Source organism: Mobula hypostoma, chromosome 9 (genome assembly GCF_963921235.1).
Source record: "Mobula hypostoma chromosome 9, sMobHyp1.1, whole genome shotgun sequence".
In the NCBI taxonomy this organism is placed as follows: Eukaryota; Metazoa; Chordata; class Chondrichthyes; order Myliobatiformes; family Myliobatidae; genus Mobula; species Mobula hypostoma.
Genome location: NC_086105.1, coordinates 128,749,975 through 128,773,065, shown reverse-complemented (window position 1 = coordinate 128,773,065; position 23,091 = coordinate 128,749,975). Strand labels below are relative to the sequence as shown.

Genomic DNA, 23,091 nt, shown 5'->3' with positions numbered 1-23,091 from the left:
TTTTCAATCTTTTTTATTGAGTTTCAAATTGATCAAAGTTTTGTCAACACATCCAGGTCAGCACACAGGGAGATAGCATACTCGACCACTGCTACTCTCCCTTCCACAACACTTACAAAGCGATCCTTCACCTGCCCTTTCGTCATATACAGGCAGACGCTGAAAAACAAGAAGCGGCCATTGTTAAAACCACTGGTCCAACCAATCGGTCTCCATACTATAGGACTGCTTTGATGATGTCAACTGGATGTCTTTCATAATGAGGATGTCTCTGAGTTCATGGAAGGGGTTACGAGCTTCATCCAGAAGTGCATCGAGGCTATTGTCCCCCAGAAATCGGTCAGGGTCTACCCAAACCAGAAACCTAGATCAATAGTTTCGTGCGAAGAGCACTTACCACGCGACACAGAGCTTACATTGTTGGTAATCAGCAGGAGTTCAAGAAATGCAGCTACAATCTGTGCAAAGTCATCAAGGCAGTGAAACAACAATACAGGGATACGATCCAGACACAACTCTTCACCAACAATACACGTAGCTTATGGCAAGGTCTGCACCCCATCGCAGACTCAAAGCTAAGTGCAGTGATACTACCAATATCGCTCCTCTTTCCCAAATGAGCTAAATCCTTTTTACACTTGGTTCGATATTGCCAGTACTGAGCCCCCGATCTGCACCTTGGTCATCTCCGAGGCTGAAGAACGCAGGCGTTTCCAATGACAGGACAGTCGCAAGGCTGCGGGAGCAGATGGCATCCCAGGGCAGGTACTCAGAGTGTGTGCAGCACAACTGCCTGGTGTGTTTACAGACATTTTTAATCTCTCCCTCTCCCTGTGAAGTGCCCTCCTGCTTCAAATTATCCACCATTGTCCCTGTACCAAAAAAGACCAAGGTAACATGTTTAAACAACCTGCGTCCTGTCACACTCACCTCAATAATAAGCAAATGCTTTGAGAGGCTGGACAAGGATTACCTGTGCAGCATGTTGCCACCCACACTGGACCTACAATTCGCCTACAGACACAACAGATCAACAGATGATGCAATAGCCACAGCTCTACACACTGTCCTTACACATCTGGAGAAGAAGGATGCTCATGTGAGAATGCTGTTCTTGGACTAAAGTTCAGCATTCAACACCATAATTCCCTCCAGTCTTGACAAGAAGCTCAGAGACCTCGGCCTTCACCCTGCCTTGTGCAGCTGGATTCTGTACTTCCTGTCAGATCGCTGGCAGAGGGGCAGAGGTTTTTCCCTCACCTCTGCCCCTCTGACCCTCAACACAAGTGCCCCTCAGGGCTGTGTCCTAAGCCCCTCCTTTACTCTCTACCTACCCATGACTGTGTCACCAACCACAGCTCCAATCTGCTAATTAAATTTGCTGATGATACTACATTGATTGGCTTAATCTCAACTAATAATGAGGCAGCCTACAGAGAGGAAGTCATCACCCTAACACAGTGGTGTCAAGAAAACAACTTCTCCCTCAATGTTGCAGAAACAAAGGTGCTGTTTGTGGACTACAGGAGGAATGGAGGTAGGCTAACCCCTATTGACATCAATGGATCTGGGGTTGAGAGGTGAACAGCTTTAAGTTCCCTGGCATACACATCACCAAGGATCTTATGGGATCTCTACATACTGGCTGTGTGGTGAAAAAAGCACAACAGTGCCTCTTTCACCTCAGGAGGTTGAAGATGTTTGATATGAGTCCCCAAATCCAAAGGACTTTCTACAGGGCGCAATTGAGAGCATCCTGACTGGCTGCATTACTGCCTGGTATGGGAACTGTACTTTCCTCAAACACAGGACTCTGCAGTGAGTGGTGTGGACAGCCCAGTATATCCGTCGATGTGAAGTTCCCACTATTCAGGACATTTATAGACCAGTGTGTTAAAAGCACCTGAAGGATCACTGGGGACCCAAGTCACCCCAACGACAAACTGATCCAGCTTCTACCATCCGGGAAAGATACCGCAGCATAAAAGCCAGGACCAACATGATCCAAGACAGCTTCTTCCACCAGACAATCAGACTGATTAATTCATGTTGATACAATTGTATTTCTATGTTATATTAACATTCCTGTTGTACATACTATTTATTACAAATTACTATAAATTGTACATTTAGACAGAGACAAAGATTTTTACTCCTCATGTATGTGAAGGATGCAAGTAATAAAGTCAATTCAATTCGTACATTTTCTCTTTCCACAGACCCTACATGATTGCTGAGCATTTCCAACATTTTCTGTTTCAATTTCACTTGTGGGTTTTTTTTTTAAGAAGGATCTCTCTACTATCCTGCAAATATGAAGACTATTTCATTATAGAATCTGCTGAAATGAGAAACCTGGCAGAGACATCGTGCACTGCAACCCAAAAGATACTGCCCTGAATGGTACATTCAGAACATTGATTTGAGAATTTATAAGCCCCTGGTTCATTGATCAGGCAGGAAATAAATTGGGATTAAAGATCTTGGCATCTAACTGGATACTTCATTTTAAGGAGATGACATGCAGTGTTTGTTTCAGAGTACAAGAAAGAAGTCGTGCACAGGAATTATAGGCTGTTGGCTTTAGAAAATTGGTTCCAGTAAGAATTCACAATCAAAATGCAAATTAAACACCACCCACATTAAAAAAAATTGGCTGTTTCTCTTGGATTTAATGTTTAGCAGATTTCTGAACTTGATTTATGATATTCAAGTCAAAAAGCTTGAAAGGGAGAAAATTGTTAAGCCAAGGGAAAAGGGCAGGGATGCGGGATGGATGGATAACTCTTTTAGCAGAGTAGCAGGTATAATATGCCAAATAGCAGTCTTCTGCATGCAGTATTAATTGAAACCGTGTGTCTTACAGCAATTAATGTAAATTTTATTCAGGTATTGGACTTCATAAAAATAACAGGTGATACAGATATTGAAGTAGACTTTTGAATGCCTGGAATAATCAAATACTTTTGACTCTTTTGGCAAATTTTATGGGAGTGTAGGTAGATATAGAAACTATGTTTCTACAGGATATTTTTAGAGAAAAGTATTTCTGTAAAAAACTCCAAAAGTATCAGTTAACTTAAATGACATTTAACATTATTTTACAATTACGTCACTTCCAAAAAATGCACTCTTTGGTATTTACTGCAATTGATAATATGAAAGAGAGCTGTAGCTGTAGCTAGCCTTATTGATAGTGCAATATTGTTTATTATCAAATAAATGAAAATTGGTTATGTAAACATTTAAATATGCACAGATATCTCTACCAATATTCTTTAGAAAATGAAAACAATGAATTGCCCTTTAGACACCAATTACATTTACTGGGCCTGGAATAAAATATAAAGCTTAATGTAGTCTTAAAATATCCTAAACCATTCAAGTTGTTTAGTGCCATGTAATTATGTCGAACATCCACTCAAACTGGTGTGAGCAGTTCGTATTGAGATTGTTTGTGTACGTATGGATACTTGCTTATTTAAGTAATGCAGAGTTTTTTTGGTTTTCTATACGAAAAATGAGTCAAAAACGTCTGCACAGAGCAAGTTAAATAACGATAACATGCATAATGATGTAAATATAGGGGAAGATTCCCAAAGCAGCTTGCAACGAGGCAATAAGTTGTGCCTTGAATTCCCTTTTGATAAGTGTTAGAGAGGTGTGGTCTCGAGTGAAAACAAAATTGCAAATGAAATGGGCTGGGGGAGGAGTGAAAGGGATCACAGAGAAGGGGATGTGACTGAAGGACGCAAAGGATTTCAGACATCCAAAGTAGTAAAAGGTTCTGACCAGAATCTGTTTAATGACGTATCGTGAAGTTTGTTGTTTTGCAGTGCCAGTACAATGCAACACATAATAATTTTAAAAACTATAAATTACAGTAAGATATCCCAATTAACTGGAATCCACTGCATATATACAGAGGATTGGAACACATCGGGACCAGTATGTTTTTTCCCCAATTAAGAGGTTACCCCAACTAGCTGAAGATTCATGGGAATAATTAAAAAGGTATATGATGACCTAATTAAATGAGTAACAAATTATGTATTTAAATGAAACACAGAACAAATTAGAGTGAAGGGAAGGAGAAAAGTAAAAAAAAGAAAAAATGACCAGAAATCGATGTTCATGCCATCAGGCTGGAGGCTACCTCGACGGAAAAAAGGTGTTGCTCCTCCACCCTAAGAGTGGCCTCATCGTGGCAGAAGAGGAGGCCGTGGACCAACATATTCAAATGGGAATGGGGATAGGAATTAAAATACTTGAGCACTGGGAAGTTCCACTTTTGGCGTATGGAGCGGAGGTGCGTGACAAAGTGCCCACCCCCTCAATTTACATCGGGTCTCACCAATATAGAGGAGGCCCACTGGGAGCACTGGACACAATAGACGACCCCAACAAATTTGCAGGTGAAGTGTTCCTTGCCTTGCAGGATGATTTGGAGCCCCGAAAGGAGGCGAGGGATGAGGTGAATGAGTAGGTGTAGCACTCCTGTCACTTACAGGGATATGTGCCAGGAGGGACGAATGGACAAAGGAATCATGGAGAGAGCGATCACTGTGGAAAGCAGAATGGGTGGAGGGAGGTAATGATGTGTTTTGGAGGTAGGATCCCATTGAGGATGGTGGAAGTTACAGTGAATGATGTGTTGGATGCAGAGGATCACGGGGTGGTAGGTGTTAACAAGAGGAACTCTATCACTGTTAAGGCAGCAGGAAGATGCGGTGAGTGCAGATGTTCGGGAAATGGAGGAAATGCAGGTGAAGGCAGCATCAAGTGCTGGAGGAAGGAAAACCCCGTTCTTTGAAAGAGGAGGATACCTCTGATGTCCTCATCTTGGGGACAGATGCAGTGGAGACAATGCAATTACTTTACATTGACAACTGCATTGTTGCTGCTTCATGCACCCATGCTGAGCTCCTCAATTTCATCAACTTTGCCTCCGACTTCCACCCTACCCTTATATTCACTTGGTCCATCTCCAACACTTCTTCCCCTTGCTCGATCTCAGACTCCATCTCTGGAGACAAACTGTCTACTGACATCTTGTATGAACCCACCGATTCCCAGGGCTATTTTAACTACGACTCTTTCCACTCTGTCTCCTGGAAAAATACTATTCCCTTTGCTCAGTTTCTTTGCCTCAAAAGCAGATCTAAATGTAAGTTGTATGTGAGTGAGGAAGCAAGTTCTTAATGAAAGATAATTACAAAATATGCATGTCTAATAATTCAGGGAGGGCCATAGAAAGCTGACGGGCTAGTTGCTACTCTAGCCAATAACTATAGGTTGGAGAAAAATAGAGGTGTGAAAAGAGACGGAAGCTTCTTGTTACAAGCTGTAATATACACAAGAAATCAACCTTGCTGTTATCCAGTCCTTTCCTTTCACCTCAGAATTCACTTGCATGGTGAGGTATTCATGATAATATGCATTGATTTCTTTCATTATGTGATGCTGCACATGTTCTGTTCTTAAATATTAACAGTATAATGCAGGGGAACAATCTAATTGGACTGCACCTCACAAATGTATTTCATGTCAAATAGAATATTTAATTATGTTAATGCAGCAAATCATAAACAATACCATGAATTCAGTCAGAGACCAGGAATTTTCAGCTCTCAACACAACAAAATGTACATTAGTAAATGACAAATGGCTGTGTACCTACGGACCTGCCAGCTGTGTAAACACAGAGGAATTTAAAATGCCTTTTTAAAAAAATATACACAATACAGATCTTTGTCATTTACAAGTTTGGAAAAAGTTACTCATCATCAGTTAAAAACAGGATATCCCGCCATTATTGTAAGTGTAATTAATAATAGCACCTTTGAGAGTAAACTTCGCAACAAATTAGAAGATTTACTGCTTCAGTAAATGGATCCAGGAAGCTTGCATTAAAATCAAACTGATCTTATAAAATCACTCTTAATATTTGCTTGCTTAGAAGCCTGTATATTATAAGTTTATTTACAAGAAAGATGCTTACGTGGCATGATTCCTTGGTCCACCAGCTGTTCTCTTGTTCGTCTTTGTTGTAGCCTTAATTGAAGTACTGTAAGGAAAAGGAAGGGGAAAAAAATATATGAAATCAATAAAGAAAAGCAGACTTAAATAGGACGTCAATAGATTGGTGAATCGAGTATATAACTAGAATTTAATTTCTCTCATCACTGCTATACATCACTCACAAGAGATTATCAACATAACCAAGCTTCCAAATGCCAGAGTAGTTGACTTCATTTAAAATAATCAGTCAAGCTGTTATTGTATTGACTAACTGAGAAGAATGAGGTCTCTAACTGTCTAACAACAGGAATTCTGCGGATGCTGGAAATTCAAGCAACACACATAAGAGTTGCTGGTGAACGCAGCAGGCCAGGCAGCATCTCTAGGAAGAGGTGCAGTCGATGTTTCAGGCCGAGACCCTTCGTCAGGACTCAGGCCAGGCAGCACCTCTAGGAAGAGGTGCAGTCGACGTTTCAGGCCGAGACCCTTCATCAGGACTCAGGCCAGGCAGCATCTCTAGGAAGAGGTGCAGTCGACGTTTCAGGCCGAGACCCTTCGTCAGGACCTTTAACTGTCTACTGTTTTGGCAAGAAAAAAATCATTTTTACAAATGGATGTTCACAGAAGCATAATCAACATTTACCAATACCCATGTTTGCAAAACAGTGTTGTAATATTTTCAAATCATCAGCCAACTCCCTCGCTCTACAAAAGCCTGAAAGCATGTACCACCAGGCTCAAGGACAACTTCTACCCACTGTTATCAGACTCTTGAATGGACCTCTTGTATAATAGAATAGACTCTTGGCCTCACAATCTACCTCATTATGATCTTGCACTTAACCCACACTGCACTTTTTTGGTAGATTTTACACTTTATGCTGCATTGTCATTGTTTTACCTTATTCCAGCTCAATGTACTATGCAATGATTTGATATGTATAAACCGTATATGAGACAAGCTTTTCACTGTCTTGTTCATGTGACAATAATAAATCAATACCTCTGTCTCTCTCACACACACAAAACTGATATTTATTGGAAAGAGGTATCAGCATCAGTTCTTTGATTTTAATCTCAATTGACAAAAAATTATATTTTTAAAGTAGCAATCAAGACAACTCCGCTAAACCCAATCCTTTGCAAATATATGTTTTTCTTAGATATCAATGAGTGGTTAACTATTCATTTTAAATCACTGTGACCACACCTCACAAAAAGCTGGGACAGCAAACCAGAGATATTGCTGGTTAGATTACAAATGGACATTAGATATTTTCATGATTTTTTTTCGGTTTAGCATCATCACTCCTACAGTGCTGATCGATAAACTACATAACCTGGGCCTCTGTACCTCCCTCTATAATTGACTTTCTAACTGAAAATCCACAATCTGTACTGATTGGTAATAATACCTCCTCTTCGCTGATGATCAACATTGGCACACCTCAGGGCTGTGTGCTTTGCCCACTGCTGTACTCTCTCTAAACCCATTACCGTTTAGCTAAGCATAGCTGAAATGCCATCTATAAATTTGCTAATATACAACTACTGTTAGCAAAATCTCAGAGGGAGACCGAGGGCATACAGGAGAGAGATATATCAGCTAGTTGAGTGGTTTGCAGCAACAAGCTTGCACTCAATGTCAGTAAGACCAAAGAGCTGACTGGGGACTTCAGAAACGGTAGGTCAAGGGAACATGAACTAATCCTCATAGAGGGATCAGATGGGGAGAGTCTGAGCGATTTCAAATTCCTGGGCATCTAACCTGGTCCCAAAGTAACAATGCAGCTATAAAGGTGGCAAGAGAGCAGCTATATTTCATTAGTTTGAGGAAATTTGGTTTGTTATGTCATGTGTGAAGCCAAGCAGAGCTGCAGGACGGATGATGCTAATGACAGAGATAACAAAAGACAATGGAGAAACATTCAAAATGCTAATAAGAGAGAAGAGAGAGATTAACAAGAAAGAGACACATAATTCAGATGTTGGCGTCTGCCACAGACCGTTTGCTTTGAAACTGAACTGTTTGAAGTCTAATGGACAGGTGATACCCCAATCAGGGGGATAAAAATAGCAGGTTTGCTAAGGTACAAGACACACATGCCACGAGACCCTGGAAAGAGCAGTATGCCCCACAAGTTGGTGGGAGTTTGGAGGACCGATTCGCGGGATTCAGTCAGAGGCTCATGGGGGTAGAGGTACGATCAGTGGGAACCTGGTGTGTGTCCGCCCTTGCCTGGGTGCCCGGTTCACCATGGAAGAATGATCGCATCCGGAACTGAGGGGTCACAGTCGGTGACCACAGCTGGATCAGAAGGCATCGAAAGGTTTGCCTGAAAACAACTGCATCTCTCTCTCTCTCTCCCCCGCCCCAACGGTACAACAGTGATTACTTCGAACTGCACTAGACTGAACTGAACTCTGCTTCACCTGAAGACTGATCATTTTACCTTAAGACTGATCATTTTATCCCTAGACTGCGATAGAGCTTGGTTGATTCCTATTACCCTATTTCTGTGTATATGTGTATACTATCATTGCTAACCTGTTACATTTATATCCTTGCGGTTAGTGTACTGTATTACTTATTTCTTTAATAAAACTTTATTAGTTCCTAGTAATCACAGACTCCAACGAGTGTTCCATTTCTGCTGGTTTGGCAATCCAGTTACGGAGTACGTAACAGTTACCAAAAACACTCAAATTTCAACAGATGTACCATGGAGGGCATTCTGACAGGCTACATTACTGTCTGGTATGGGGTGGGGGGAAGCTACAGAAATTTGTAAAATTAGTCAGCTCCATGGATACTAGGCTCCGCAGTATCAAAGACATCTTCAAGCAGCGTCCATTATTAAGGATCTCCCATCACCCAGGGCAAGTCCTCTTCACATTGTTACCATCAGGAAAGAGGAACAAAAACCTGAAGCCACACACTCAAGTAATTCAGGAACAGCTTCTTCCCCTCTGCCATCCAATTCCTAAAAGGACATTGAACTCATGAACACTACCTCACTTTAAAAAAAAATATTTTTTTGCACTAATTGTAACTATTTAATATACATATATATTTGCTGTAATTTTTTTCTGTATATTATCATGTATTGCATTGTACAGTTGCGAAGTGAAAAAACTTTCACAACGTATGCCAGTGATACTAAACCTGATTCTATAAATGGATGACTTGAGTAAAGCCTATTTACAAGTTTATACAAGATTTCTGTCAAAGATACTGTAGCCATCCCTTTGAAACATGGTCATTGATACACTAGCAAACTATTATACAAAGATATACTTTTATTTGAAAGTGACAGTGGATGAAGAATAAACATTGCCAAAGGGTGGGATAGTGGTTAGCACGATCGCTGTACAGCACAAGCGACCCGGTTCATCTTCTGTCGCTGTCTAAATTTGCACGTTCTCCCTATGACTGTGTGGATTTCCTGCCACATTCCAAATAATTACAGGTTAGTAGGTTAATTGGTCACAGGGGTGTAACTGGGCAGTGTGGGCTCACTGGGCCAGAAGGGCCTGTTACCATGTTGTATCTTTAAGAAGAGAAAATTATTTTGTACTCCTTTGAAAGTGGCAACATGTGAGATGGTATAACACAGAAGCTTAGATTAATGTATTATCTGACAGACAGCACATTGGTGAATCCATCATTCCTCAGTATTACTATGGCAAATTTTATGTTTAAATTTCTTGAGATACACTTTATTCCATAACTTTATGATTTAGAATGAGAGATTAAAAGTACTAAAAATAAGGTAGAAGGCAGGCAGGGCCTGCTTATAAGGTGCCTGCTTACTTCTTATAAGGTGAAACCTAAGAGCATAAATGGCAATGATACTTCACTCTCCAATGAGTTCAATGCCTTTAATGCCACCTTTGAACAGGAGAATAACCAACTGTGCCAATCCCTACAGCATCGAGTGATCCTACAATCACAAAAGGGTAAACCCCCATAAAACGTCAGGCCCTGATGGTGTACTTGGCTGGGTACTGAAAACCTATGCCAACCAATTGGCTAGAATGTTCTAGGACATCTTCAACTTCTCACGGATGCAGTCAGAAGTTCCCAGCTACTTCAAAAGGGCATCAATCATTGTGGTCCCAAGGAGAGCATGGTGAGATCCTGAGAACCCAAGATGCCATCTGGAGTTCAGCCATCTGGTGCTTAGCTCTTGGTAGGGTTATCCTTGGCAGTAAGGTCAAGGAGGAGGTTCCACACAAAGATTAATCTAGCCAAGACCTCGATGGTGGAGCTGGCTGAAGATGATGACACATAACAACGGCAGTAAAGGCAGAGGAAGGCTGCAGCAGTAAAGGGTCTGCAGTTGTCTTGGATACCATGTCACTGGACAACTGAATCCTGAATCATAATCAGTCAGGAACCACGTGGGTGCTACTATGCATCAGTCTCCCCACGTTAAACAAAGTCACGCAAAGGCGTTCTCCATTAAGGGAATACCTCGCAAGTGATCACACTACGACTTGTATACTTTTCATGCAGATCAATTCATTACTACAGTGTATTGAAGAGGTAAAAAGTAAAACAGTAACAGTGCAGAATAAAGTGCTACCGTTACAGTGCAGCTAGACAATATGTACAAGATCAGAATGAGATACGTTGTGAGGTTGAGAGTCCATGCTATCCTACTAGGAAATTATTCCTTAGTCCTACAACAGTGGGACAGAAGCTGCCCTTGAGCCTGATGGTGTGTGGTTTCAGTCTATTGCATCTTTCACCTGAGGAGGGAGAAGAGGAGATGATGTCGGCAGTGGATAGTGTCATTGATAATACTGCTTTATTGAGGCAGTGAGGTGCAGAGGAACACTACAGAGTGAAGGCTGGTTTCCATGACGTACTGAGCTGAGCTGTGTCCACACCTCTCTGCAGTTTCTTATGGTTAAGGGCAGAGCAGCTGCCATACCAAGTCATAATGCATCCGAATAGATGTTTTCAATAGTGCAATGATAAAAATAGATGAGGGTAGAATGGAACACGTCAGATTTCTTTAGCCTCCTGAGGAAGGAGACCCTTCTTGGCTGTGGTGTCCATGTGGCTGGACCAGGACAGGCTATTGGTGATATATAGGAACTTGGAAGCTCTCTACCACAGCACTGTTGATGTAAATATGAGCACGTGTGTCAACTCCTTCCTGAAGTCAATGACCAAGCTATTTTATTTTGCTGGCACTGGAGGATAAGTTGTTGTTACGACACCATGTCACTCAGCTCTATCTCTTTCCTATACTCTGTCTCATTATTATTTGGAATATGGCCTACTATTGTGGTGTCATCTGCAAATTGCACATAATGCTCCAAGTGCAGCCTCATCAGTGCTCTGTTAAGTTCAATATAATGTACCAACTTTCATATTCCAATGTCCTGACCTTTGGAGTCAAATGCGCCTTGTGTCTTTTCAGATTTCTACTTATCTATGTTGCTACTTTCAGGGAAAGTGGACATGAGACACAAGGTCTCTATTTATCCATATCCATTAGCACCCTACCATTGACTGTATATGTGCTTCCTCTATTTCACCTCTTAAAAACATTACCTCACAATTGTTGGGATTAAATTCCATCTGCTACAGTGAGTTCTGTTCTGCATGGGACTGCAAAAGGCTGCAGAGGACTGCTGACTCAGCTAGTTTCATCACAAGCAAAATCATCCCCATTGAGAGCATTTGCAGGAGGAGGTACCTCAGGAAGGCAGCACTCATCTCTAAGGATCCTCACCATCAGCAACATGCTCTTTTCTCATCATTGCCATCGGGAAGGAGGTACAAGAGCTGGGAGACCCACTCTCAGTGATTCAGGAACAGCTTCTTCCTTCCCCTCTGCCATCAAATTTCTAAATAGCACATGAACACTACCTTGCTTTTGCATTAACTAATCAATTTTGTAATTTATAGTAAGTTTATGTCTTTGCATTGTACTTCTACCACAAAACAACACATTTCATGCTATCTGTCAGTAATAATCTGATCCAGTTTCTCATCTAATCGAAAACCTGCTGTGTCCTTTGACGACTCTTTCTCCACAACACCATCAACCTTTGTTACTTGCAGTCTTCTTAATCATACCTCCTGTATGCATATCTAAATTATTAATATCACAAACCTTAACAGACCGTGCTTCGACCATGCAATACACCAACAGCCACGGACTTCCAATCAGTAAAACATCCATCCACAACTTCCCCGTCTCTGGTCATCAATCTCATTTTGACCGTAAGATATAGCAGCAGAATTAGAATATTTGGCCCATTAAATCAACTCTGCCATTCAATCATGGCTTATGTATTTTCCCTCTCACATCCATTGGCCTACTTTTTCCCCATAGCATTCGACACCCTTACTAATTAAATTGCTATCAACCTCTGATTTAACTATACCCAATGACTTGGCCTCCACAGATGTCTGTGGCAATGAATTCCACAGGTTCACGACCCTCTGGCTAGAGATCCAATTAACCAGCTTAACTTTGGATCTCCTGAGCCTTACCCATCCCGTCACATGGGATTTTATCCAATACCTTACTAAATTCCAGACAGACAATATCAACTGCTCTGCTATCATAGTCTTCTCAGTTATTTCTTCAAAAAACTCAATTAGGAAAGCAGACTTCACCCCCTCCCCAGCTATGATGACTACCCCTGATCCGCCTCGCCTTTCTAAATGTACCTAAATCCTATTCTGAGTATTTTCTCCAATCATCTCCCTATCACTGATGTAAGGTTTCAAAGGTTTCAAAAGGTACATTTAATGTCACCACATAGTACCCTGAGATTCATCTTTTTGGGGGTATTCCTAGTAAATACAAAGAAACACAATAGAATCAATGAAAACCCACACATAACAAAGATGGACAAACCAACGTGTAAAAGACAACAAAACTATGCAAATATAAAAAAGTAAAAATAATAGTAATAAATAAATAAGAAACAAATATCAAGAATATGAGTTGTAGAGTCCTTGAAAGTAAGTCCATAGGGCCGGCTGGTGGCGCAACAACATCGGCGCTGGACCCGGGAGCGGAGGTTCCCGGGTTCGAAACTAGTCGGGTCCGCTCCCGAGTACGTTTTCCATCCGTGCCGTGTTGAGTGTCGAGACCACAACTCGACCTCGTAAAACAAAGGGAAAATACTGTGAAAACGTCTGTGTGAGGAGTGGTGCACCACACAGTCAGTCTCTCTCTCGCTCACTCCGTGCCTTGTAAAAAGCCATGAAAAATCCATCATCACGGATGCATGCAGATGCATATGCACAGACACGCACGCATGCACACACAGATGCACACAGACTCGCACGCACACAGGCACATGCCAAAAAAAAAAGAAAGAAAGAAAGTAAGTCCATAGATTGTGGAATCAGTTTAGTGTTGGGGTGAGTGAAGCTATCCCCTCTGGTTCAAGATCTCTCAATGGTTTAGGGGTAATAGCTATTCCTGAACCTGTTGGTGTGGAACCTGAGGCTCCTTGATGAAGGATGCTGCATTCCTGCAACAGCACTCCTGGCTGAAAAGCCCACAACCATATTTTGAGTTATAAAACGAAAGGTGAAAAATTATGTATTGGATTTTTGTTAAATGGATATCTTCAGCAATTAAATCCATCTGGATCTGTCCTCCAACAGGAACCATCACATTGTTAGGGGTCAATCACCTAAACTGCACCTTGAAATGGACTCTACATATATGGAGCTATGGATATTCATAAACAGACAAGAAAACTTGCTTCTTATGGATAAAGATATAAACACAGAAAATGCTTGGAACACTCAGAAGGTAAGCAGCATCTGTGTGAACAGAATCATTCAGCATTTTCTCCTGCTGTTAAAGATCTTGAAAATTGCTGTCGGAGAATTTTTAATATTTTAGGTTCTTAACAATTCATGTACACACACCATTATTAAAGAGTATTTAACACATTTATAATTGGTGTGCACAAAAAATAATGTTACACACTATAACTGATATTAAATATATCAGATTAAAAGCAGAATTAATCAATTCCCATATCTGACTGCAGGAGAAATGTCAAAAAGGGTTCCAATTCCCTAACCATCCACAGTACTGAATTATAAATTGCATTAGACATTAAGTTTTGCAATACTATTTAAACTACATACAGTAATTTCAAAAACATTCTGACTTTTGAGATTGCAGTGATGAGCGATGATGAAAAGTTAAAATATTTTCTACTTTGATGGACTATGTGACATGTGCAGAAACCGCACCAACAATGCAATTTTTGAACAGTTCAATAAATTGACTTTCCCCATTAACACTGTTAAACATTCATGTCTAAAAAACTGAAAGGCCTGGCCTAGAGTGCATTAGGGAGCCAATCTGCAGCACATCAAAGAATGCTCCTGCTTGAATGGTCACAGATGGTGCTAAGCATATGTGACAGAAGTGGCCCCTAGCTGTGTATTCATTGAACATATCGGAGCTTCTCCATATGTTCATGTACCACGCACACTGTGGACCTCAAAGAAATAAATTGATATAATGGAATTTGCTCCTAGCCTGCTTTTTCATTACATTTAAAATTGTCAGCTAATTTCATAGTGACTAAAATTATTCTGCTCTGGAATCCACTTCCTAGGTATCAAAACTTGTATATTTAATATTAATTATGATTAAAATAAAGATTTCCAGCTACCAATACGTCTCAATGTCTAATGTTAACTTGGACGATTATGTTTAAAAATAATTGAGTTACTCACAGCTCACTTAACTGCTGCTCATAGTCGAATACAACCATTTCTACCCTGCTTTATCCCCAGTATGATATACTTATTTACTGCAATATCACTTACTGTACTGTGATCTCTGCTTAAGTCAACATTTGAAGTGCAGATATACTCACCCTTCAGTAATCTTCTTGGGTTTTCTAAATTACCAGATTAGGGTACAGGTTAGTAGGTTAATTGGTCACATGGGTGTTAATGGATGGCACAGGCTTTTGTGGGCCAGAAGGGCCCGTTACTGTGCAGTATCTCTAAAATCTAAATTTAAATCTATCACCTTGCCTACTGGACCTCAGGCAAAACTGTCGAGCAGCAGATTGCACAGGATGTTATTGTGCATGGATTTCTACAGGTTCACAATCAGTGCCTGAGGCTATTGTAAAGAAGAGGTATATGGACAATTAATTATAAAATAAGACAGACTGGCTAAGAGTCTATATATTAGAGTCATAGAAAAGTACAGCACAGAAACTGACAACTCAGCCCATCTAGTCCATGCCGAAACCATTTAAACTGCCTTCTCCCATTGACTTGCACTTGGACCATAGCTTTCCATACCCCTACCACCCATGTACACATCCAAATTTTGAAATCGAGCTTGCATGCACCATTTGTGCTGGCAGCTTATTCCACACTCTCACAACCCTCCGAGCAAAGAAATTTCCCCTCATGTTCCCTCATCTATTAGGTACAATAGATAATCCAAGTGTAAATTACAGTCAAATTGTGTGGATTTTCAGATTTATTATTTGCTCCATTTCCTTGTTAAATTCATTGCCTATTAACAGTCTTTAATGAACTGGTATAAAGCAGCAATATTTTTGAACATAATTATTATTTTATAAAATAGATGTATTAAAATCATTCCTCACCTTTATTTTTTGACCATTCATGATGCAGAAGTCATTGGCAGTATTTTTTGCTTAAACTTTAATTGTCCCTGAAAAGCCTCTTTTTCTTAATCGCTTTAATCCTCATGATAAGGTAACCCTATTATGTTATTAGGTAAAGATCTCAAATATTTAGTCCCTGGAAGTGAGAAGGAATTAGGATGTTATAGGAATCAGGATCAGATTTATTATCATTAAGTTATATAATGTGAAATTTGTTATTTTATGGCAGCAGTACTGTGCAAAGACATAAAAATTACTATAGGTTACAAAATAAATAGTGCAAAAGAAAAAGGAATAAAGGGGATAGTGTTCATAGACCATTCAGAAATTTATGTTGGAGGGGAAGAAGCTGTTCCTAAATCATTGAGTGTGGGTCTTCAGGCTCCTGCATCTCCTCTCCAGTTGTAGTAACAAAAAGCAGGCACATCCTGGATGTTGCAGACTAAGTCAGCTTCATCGCAAGCACAACTGTCTCCAACATCAAGGACAGCATCAAAAAGCAGTGTCTCCAGAAGGCAGCATCGATCGTTAGTAACTCTCACCAACCGGGACATGCCCTCTCCTCATTACTACATTTGGGAAGGTAGTAAAGCATCCTGAAGGGCCACATTCAATGTATCAGGAACAGCTCCTTCCCTTCCACCAGCAGATTTCAGAATGGTCTATGAACACTACCTTGCTATACCCATTTTGCATTATTTATTTAATTTTGGTAACTTTTAGTAATTTTTATGCATTACATGGCACTGCTGCCACAAAACTACAAGTTTCCCATTTGTCATTGATAATAAACCTGATTCTGATGAATGCTGCCTTCTTGAAGTACTGTTTCTTGAAGATGTCCTCAATAGTGGGGAAGGTTATGACCCTGATGGAGCTGGTTGAGTCTACAACACTCTGCAGCCTCTTGCGATCCTGTGCATTAGAGCCTCCATACCAGGCGGTGATGCAATCAGTCACAATGCTTTCCACTGTACATCTATATAAATTTGCAAGAGTCTTTGCTGACATACCAAACCTCCTCAAACTCCCAACAAAGTACAGCATGCTTTCTTCATAAATGCATCAATGTGTTGGGCCCAGGATAGAGCTTCTGAGATATTGACACTCTAGAACTTGAAACTGCCTACCCTTTCCATCGCTGACCCTCAATGAAGAATGGCGTATATTTTGCTGACTTCCCTTCCTGAAGTCCACAATCAGTTCCTAGGTCTTGCTGATGCTAAGTGTGAGGTTATTTTCGCAACACTACTCAACCAGCTGAACTAATCTCACTCCTGTACACCTCCTTGTTGCATTCTATGACATTACCAATAACAGCAGTGAAATCTGCAAATTTATAGATGTAATTTGAGCTTTGCTTAGCCACACAGCCATGAATGTGGAGAAAACACAAACACAACTGCAGACAGAGTAGATCTGTGGGCTAAGCACAGATCCTTGAGGTGGGCCTATGTTGATTGTCAGTGAAGAGATCTTATTACTGATCTGTACTGACTGTGGTCTCTCAATTAGAAAGTTGAGGATCAAATTGCAGTGGCCCACACAAGTGGAATTAGAGATTACACGCTTGTTTTCTAGATGAGAGATTGTCACATGTTTAGGAAGCAATGTTGAAGAACGCCTGAGTGAATTTCTTCAATACATTGTGTAGAAGGTACATGTACCCACTGCAATTATGGTGGAGTATACCACCAGCTCCTTTAATTTTTTGAAAGCTGATCCAAGCAAGCAACACTTTTCTGACTTGTGGTTTGCAGTTGATGGCAAATCTTTAGGGAGACAATAGGTGGATCATTTGATATAGCTGAAGACAGTAATACACAGATCACTTCTACAGTGATATTCTGGAGATATTTAACTTTCAATAATTATATTTAAGGTTAGTCACCTGATGTGCTTTTGTTAATAAAGCTGAAAATGTATTTATCACTAAAATCTTAATCATATGCTCAGTGCACTATTTGCATCCATCATAAATTTTGGTGAATAATTTGAGATAATTACATTGAATAACAGTAAATGACCTTTAAAATACTATATAGAATAATTTCTTGGTCGCATTAAAGAATCGTAGAATTAATCTAGAGTATTATAATTTGTAAATTGATTACAAAAGTAAAGGGCTTTTATAATTTGTCCTGTGGTGCCGTGTCTCTAAAGAAGGAATTCTTAATTATAAAAGCTTATTCAAAAGCCTGTAACCAGGCACGGCTAGCAGAAACCCAGTGGAAATCTAAGCTGGAGATAGGTCCAGTTCTGCGATGACTGCAACTTCCAGTACATAGCTTTTAAATCATAACATGCACACCAAAATAAAACCAAAATTTGTGATGGATGCAATTTGAAGCTCTTTGGATAAACCATATTTAGTATGTGTCCACTGTTTGACCAGAATCAAAATAAAATGATATACAAAGTAACAACACATTTGATACAAAAGGTCAAAGCTCAAGATACCACTGAGCTCAAGTTCTTTTAACCCAAAATGTGTTGCTGAATTGAAATTTACAATGTTTATGAAATTATTAAATTTCCTGATGATGAAAAGTTGGATTTTTATCGGGCAATTTCACCAATGCAACTCTTTCCTTCTCTGTATCATTTCCTCCAGCTCTTGACCCCCACCACTCTCCTCTCTCCAGATTCCACCTTCCAGTGAAGCCAACAGAAATAAATATACTTAGGAGGCATGTTAGATGGGTAAACCATCACCGACTAGTTTGTTTTCTTGCTTGGATTGAATTTTACCTCCTTGACTAAGGAAGTTATTAATAAAGGTAGAAAATGCCATGAAAATACTCTAACCTCAACGGAACCATGTCAGAGTAAATTAAAAAAAAAACAACTTGTATATGCTTCTGTGTCCTAGTGTTAGGCAACAGCACATTTGATATTTAGTTCAAGTTACCAAATAGCAGGAACTACCCATAAGGAAGTGGCACAAGGCAAACCATGATAATAAATCCTTACAGAAGAGCGGCTACTACACTAATCTGCTATTTTTCAAGCTGCTGAACTCCAAGGTGTTATGTGGACATGAAGCTAATCAATATCAAGTATATGTGCACTTAGTTTAGGGGTATCTTCCTGTTTTGAAGAAAATTCAATGGACAGACTCACATGACAAACTTTGGTAAAAATAAATTGAACGGTTGTTTACAAGACTGCTGATTAAGATGGTGTGCAACTACAAACACATGTAGACCAAGGTTGTAAAATACTTACACCATACTGATATTCAATATTATAAAAATAAGAGCTAGGGTTACTATCAAGTATCTGTGATATATGAAATATCTGAAAACAACCCATTTCAGCAAAATATTTGACAGAATTATTAAAAAAAATGTTTCAGATGATGGAAATCTGAAAATAGTAGCAAAAAATTGATGTTGCAGCGTTTTCTGAGATTGGCAATTAGCTTGCAGACATTTCATCACCAGTGAAGGTAACATCATCAGTGCACAGTTGTTATGTTCGCTTGCCTGTCTTGATTGGTTATCCCTTCAATTGACCTTTGAATTCTATTGGCTCACATTTCTTTGACTCTTAGGGGTTCAGAGATGGCATCTACTTATACATGTTTGTTTACAGAGTTATCAGAAGAGAACCACACTCCTAAAGACTGCGCCGGAGATGTCATGTTGAATGGTGATTAAACCTCTGCAAGTTAATTGCCAAGCACAGTGAACATCGCAACATCAAACACCTCAACCCAATATTCACCATCCTAGGTAGCAATAAGTGCTTAAAATATTCAGCACCAATACTTCATGTACCACAGTAGAAGATCAGCGACAACTAAGGGCTCTGACCATCGGGCTTCAACTTCTGGGAACGTTGACTTCAGTCCTCGACCTGCAGTACTGTCCCCAGGACTTGACAACTTGAACTGATGGTATTGACCCCAGGACTCACTGATTTCAGTTGGGAAAGGGGAAAGGGGCTTGTTTTGCTATGGTTGTGCTGCTGTTGCTTGTGTTCTTCTGATGAACAATGGTGGATCTGAGCTTGATGGAGCATCTGACACGGTTTATGCCTTCTTTCTGTTACTGACACTTGTTTTGAACCAAAATTGATCAGTTATCTAATATATGGTAATTGTCCCCGTCACCATTCCCCCATTCCCGTTTCCCTCTCTCACCATATCTCCTTACCTACCCATCACCTCCCCATTCCCCTTCTTTCATGGTCTTCTATCCTCTCCTATCAGATTCCCCCTTCCCCTGCCTTTTATCTCTTTCACCAATCAATTTCCTAACTCTTTACTTCACCCCTTCCCCCTCTCGGTTTCCCCATCATCTTATACTACTTCTTCTTCCCCTCCCCTCACCTTCTTCTCATCTTGTATTTTTTTTAAAAAAGCAGAAAGACCAACTTTACCATCTGTACAGAAGGATCTTGGGGTAGAAGCTCATAGCTCACTGAAAATGCTGACACCTAAGTGCCAAGAGTAGTGAAGAAGGCAGCTGGCCTGTTTGCTTTCAAAGGCCATCACTTTGACCTACTGAACAATAGCCTAATCATAGTTTACAATTACCCAATTAACTGGTATGTCTTTGTGCCATGGTTCATGGGGAGTGCATACAAACTCCTTACTGACAGTGCCAGATTTGAACTCAGAATTGTCCCGAGCTGTAATAACGTTGCTCTAACCACTACACTACCATGGCATCCACAAATGTGGTAGCATTAGAAAAAGTCCTGAAGAGAATCATGAGGATGTTGCCTGGAATGGAGTTGTTTATTTATACAAAGAGATCGGATAGGCTGGGTTTATTCTCACTGGAAAGCAGCAAGCTCAAAGGTAACCTTATGTGGTTTAGAAAATTACGAGGGGAACAATTAGGGTAAAGATGATCTTTCTTCTAGGATGGTGGGGGGAGGATCTAAAATTGAAGGGCAAGGCTTTAATGTAAGGGGGAAAATTTAAAGTTTTTCCACACAGAGTTTGTATGGAATGAGTTGTCATAGATACATATATGTACAATCAGTTGAAACAGAAATTATTATGGCATTTAAAAGGCATATTCCTTTACTCTCTTCCATAGGATAGGAATGGGGTGGAAGTATGTCCTGTGGCCATTTCCTTCAATTACAAACATACAGTTATAGATACTGTTGGAGAGGATGAACTACCAAGAAAAACTGCAGTGACCAGGTCTCTGGCACCGAGTCTGGCTCTGTGGCTGGAAGGCAAAGGGAGAGAAGACAAGAGTGGTGATGATAGGAGTCTCAAGAGTTAGGGAGCAGACATGAGATGCCAGGTGATATGTTGCTTACCAGGTGCGAGGGTCAGGGATGTTTCAGATCAAGTCCACAGCATCCTTAAGGGGAAGCAAAGCAGCAAGAAGTCATGATATATATTGGTACCAATAACAAAGCTATGAAAAAGGAAGAGGTCCTGAATAACAAATATAATGAGCTAGGAAGGAGGCAAACAAGCAGCACCTCAAGAGTAGTATTCTCAGGATTGCTGCCCGTGAGTGTAAGAACAGATGATTTGGCAGATGAATGCATGGGGGAGGGTTTTAGATTTGTAGATCATTGGGATCTCTCTTGCAGAAGGAATGACTTGTACAAAAGAAATGGGTTACACCTGAAGTCTAGTGGGACCAGTGTTCTTGTGGGCTGGTTTGCTAGAGCTGTTGGTGAGGGTTTAAACTAGATTGACTGGGGTATATGTTAGGTCAAATGATGGAGCAGTTGGTGTAAAGGTAGATGTAATATACAAAAAGATTGTGAGGAAGGATAGGCAGTGGATAGAGCATAAATGCAGTCAATTGGATGGGTTGAAACACATTTTCTTTAATGTGAGAAGTATCAGGAACAATGGTGATGAGCTTAGAGCATGGATCAGTACTTGTGGCCATTACAGAGTCTTGGCTCTCACATGGGCAGGAACAGTGGCTATTTTAGGGTTTAAATCTTTCAAATGGGATGGAGGGAGGTAAAAGAGTTGTGGGAGCAACATTGCTAATCAGGGACAGTATCACAGTTGCAGAAACAGAGGATGCTGTTGAGGGATCATCGACTGAGTCAATGTGGGTAAAAGTCAGAAACAGAAAGGGAGGAATCACTCTATTGGAAGCATTGGGTAGCCAAAATTGCCCAAGGCATCACCGGTACCAACCTACCCATCATCAAGGATAAACATCAGAAAGGTGCCCAAAAAAGACCAGCAACATCATAAAGGATTCCACCGAACCTGCTCATGGACTCCTTGTTCCACTCCCATCACGGAGTAGGCTAAATAGCATCACGGAGGAGGCCAAATAGCATCCATGTATACAGTTACGTTCCCCATGCAGTAAGGCTGATCCTCACCACCACCAAGTCTACCACTACTTTATTATTTCCAGTCAGTCACTTTATGTACAGTGGCATGCAAAAGTTTGGGCACTCATGGTCAAAATTTCTATTACTGTGAATAGTTAAGTGAGTAGAAGATGAACTGATCTCCAAAACTCAAAGTTAAAGACGAAACATTCTTTTCAACATTTTAAACAAGATTAGTGTATTATTTTTGTTTTGTACAATTTTAGAGTGGAAAAAAGGAAAGGATCATGTACAAAAGTTTGGGCACCCCAAGAGATTTGAGCTCTCAAATAACTTTTACCAAAGTCTCAGACCTTAATTAGCTTGTTAGGGCTATGGCTTGTTCACAGTCATTGTTAGGAAAGGCCAGGTGATGCAAATTTCAAAGCTTTATGAATACCCTGACTCCTCAAACCTTGTCCCAACAATCAGCAGTCATGGGCTCCTCTAAGCAGCTGCCTAGCACTCTGAGAATTGAAAGGTTCCAGCCCGAGACATCGACTCATTGTTTCCACGAATGCTGCCCGACCTGCTGAGTTCCTTCAGCATGTTGTGAGTGTTGCTTTGACCCCAGCATCTGCAGATTATTTTGTGTTCAGGAGAAGGCTATAAGAAGAAAGCAAAGCGTTTTCAGGTAGCCGTTTCCTCAGTTCGTAATGTAATTAAAAAATGGCAGTTAACAGAAACGGTGGAGGTCAAGTTAAGGTCTGGAAGACCAAGAAAACTTTCCGAGAGAACTGCTTGTAGGGTTGCTAGAAAGGCAAATCGAAACCACCGTGTGACTGCAAAAGACCTTCAAGGAAGATTTAGCAGACTCTGGAGTGGTGGTGCACTGTTCTACTGTGCAGTGACACCTGCACAAATATGACCTTCATGGAAGAGTCATCAGAAGAAAACCTTTCCTGCATCCTCACCACAAAATTCAGCATCAGAAGTTTGCAAAGGAACATCTAAACAAACCTGATGCATTTTGGAAACAAGTCCTGTGGACTGATGAAGTTAAAATAGAACTTTTTGGCTGCAATGAGCAAAGGTATGTTTCGAGAAAAAAGGGTGAAGAATTTCATGAAAAGAACAACCTCTCCAACT

At 40.4% G+C, this 23,091-nt stretch overlaps 1 protein-coding gene across 6 annotated transcripts in view; it reads right to left on the bottom strand.

The window, feature by feature from the left end:
• mrtfba (myocardin related transcription factor Ba) overlaps positions 1–23,091 on the bottom strand; it is a 248,290-nt gene that overhangs the window by 63,615 nt on the left and 161,584 nt on the right. For all 6 annotated transcript variants that reach the window (XM_063059101.1, XM_063059106.1, XM_063059104.1 and 3 more), the window contains one exon: positions 6,002–6,067. In XM_063059101.1, coding sequence (XP_062915171.1) covers positions 6,002–6,067 — 66 coding nt within the window. The remainder of the gene's footprint in view (positions 1–6,001; positions 6,068–23,091) is intronic.